The sequence below is a fragment of the Eurypyga helias genome, unplaced genomic scaffold (assembly GCF_000690775.1).
Source record: "Eurypyga helias isolate BGI_N326 unplaced genomic scaffold, ASM69077v1 scaffold28369, whole genome shotgun sequence".
NCBI classification, from domain to species: domain Eukaryota; kingdom Metazoa; phylum Chordata; class Aves; order Eurypygiformes; family Eurypygidae; genus Eurypyga; species Eurypyga helias.
In genome coordinates this window covers 19693-21337 of record NW_010270895.1, presented here as the reverse complement: position 1 = coordinate 21337, position 1645 = coordinate 19693, and the positions used below count along the sequence as shown (strand labels likewise).

The window sequence follows — 1645 nt, the reverse complement described above, 5'->3', positions numbered from 1 at the left end:
CTGTAAGGTCCCTTCAACCCAAATCGTTTCGTGATTCTGTGATTCTTTAATATTTCTTTCTTGAAAGGCCCTGGGTTACTGATAGCATTGTTTGGGTCGTGCTCCCTAGCCACACTGCAGACAGGCCACCATGCTCCTGCACACACAAGTCTCTCCTGGAGAGGCTTTGCTCACCCACTACTGTCTTTGTCCAGATACCCGTGTTGGGAACTGCTTCCTGGACACCCAGGATCGAGGAGACGGGGGAATCTCCTGCAGCGCAGAAATTGGAGTTGGGGTCACTCGGGCATCCTGCTGCTGCTCACTGGGTCGTGCATGGGGCAACCCCTGCGAGCTTTGTCCTCCGGCCAACACCAGTGAGTTGGGAAAGTGTCTGGGGCAAACTTGGTCATGGGCTGGATGGGCAGCGTAGAGCGGAGCAGGGACAAGGCTGCTTCCCTGTGGCTCCTCAACTCAGGCTGGGGGTCCTGGGTCCAGGTTATGCCATTATCACGATGGAGCAAGGGAAGCTGAGGGAGAAGGCAACCCTGTTGTGTCAGTGCAGGACTAGACAGGGGGACCAGGGCAGGGGAGAGGTGAATCGGAGTGGGGAGACTAGACTAGTTGGGCCTGAGGGGTCCAGATTGGTATCCTTCGTTCCTAGTCCAGTGGGCTGGGGAGTGGAATAACCCTGTTCGGGGGTGGGCAGGCAAAGAAAGGGCAGCTACGTTGGCTTGGCGTGTGATGGGAGTCAGGATGTGCCACATCTGGATCACTGTCACCATCCTCTTGGCCTGTTTCTCCTGGGTTTCTGCTGGTTCTCCCCTCCTAAGCCACAGCATCCCCGTGACTGACTTTTTCCACAGCCGAGTACAAGACCTTGTGCCCTGGGGGAGAAGGTTTCCGGCCCAACCCCATCACTGTCATCCTGGAAGGTAAGCCAACCCAGCCCCCATGCCCCCTCCCCAGGGGCTTGGGTGCCGGGGCAGCCCTCTGGGCAGTGTCTGCCGTGGCGCTGGGCTGGCTGGGGGCCCGCTGAGCCCCTGACCACCGAATGATAAACAACAAGTGTGTGCTCTCCCCGGGCATGCTCCGGGTGCCTGGCCGAGCTGCTCGGGTGCCAGCAAGGGCTGGAGGTGGTGGGATGAACCTGACGGGGATCCCAGGGTGAAGGAGCGGCAGGCAGTGAACACCTCCCGGCTGCTCTCCCCCTTCAGATATCGATGAGTGCCAGGAGCTTCCGGGCCTCTGCCAAGGCGGCAACTGCGTGAACACTTTTGGCAGCTTCCAGTGCGAGTGCCCCCTTGGCTACTACCTCAACGAGGACACGCGCATCTGTGAAGGTAGCTGCGCCGTGGGGCCTGTGCCTGTCTGTGTGCCTGGCGTGTGTGCATGCGTGTGTGCACGTGTGTGCACGTGTGCAGCAGAGCTGTACACATCTCTGAGCTGCCCTAGGAGCGGCTGGCAGAACCCCTTCCCCTTTCTTTTCCGGACTTCCCATCCTCATCACAAACCCTGTCCCCTTTCCCAGTGCCAGGCCAGCCTAGTCCCTGTGCCAGGCCCCTGCATACCTTGTCCCAAGCCTTCCCAAAGCCCGTGTCAGGCCCTTCTCTACCTGTGCCCAGTGCTTTGACCTCCAGTCTCCTTTATTCGCAGATATTGATGA

The 1645-nt window shown here is 59.4% G+C and overlaps 1 protein-coding gene across 1 annotated transcript in view; it reads left to right on the top strand.

Annotated features, from left to right (window-relative positions):
* LOC104514839 (fibrillin-2-like) overlaps positions 1-1645 on the top strand; it is a 92532-nt gene that overhangs the window by 75751 nt on the left and 15136 nt on the right. The window contains 4 exon segments of the mRNA XM_010158622.1: positions 195-356; positions 846-914; positions 1197-1322; positions 1636-1645. The exon segment at positions 1636-1645 is cut by the window's right edge and continues 128 nt beyond it. Coding sequence (XP_010156924.1) covers positions 195-356; positions 846-914; positions 1197-1322; positions 1636-1645 — 367 coding nt within the window.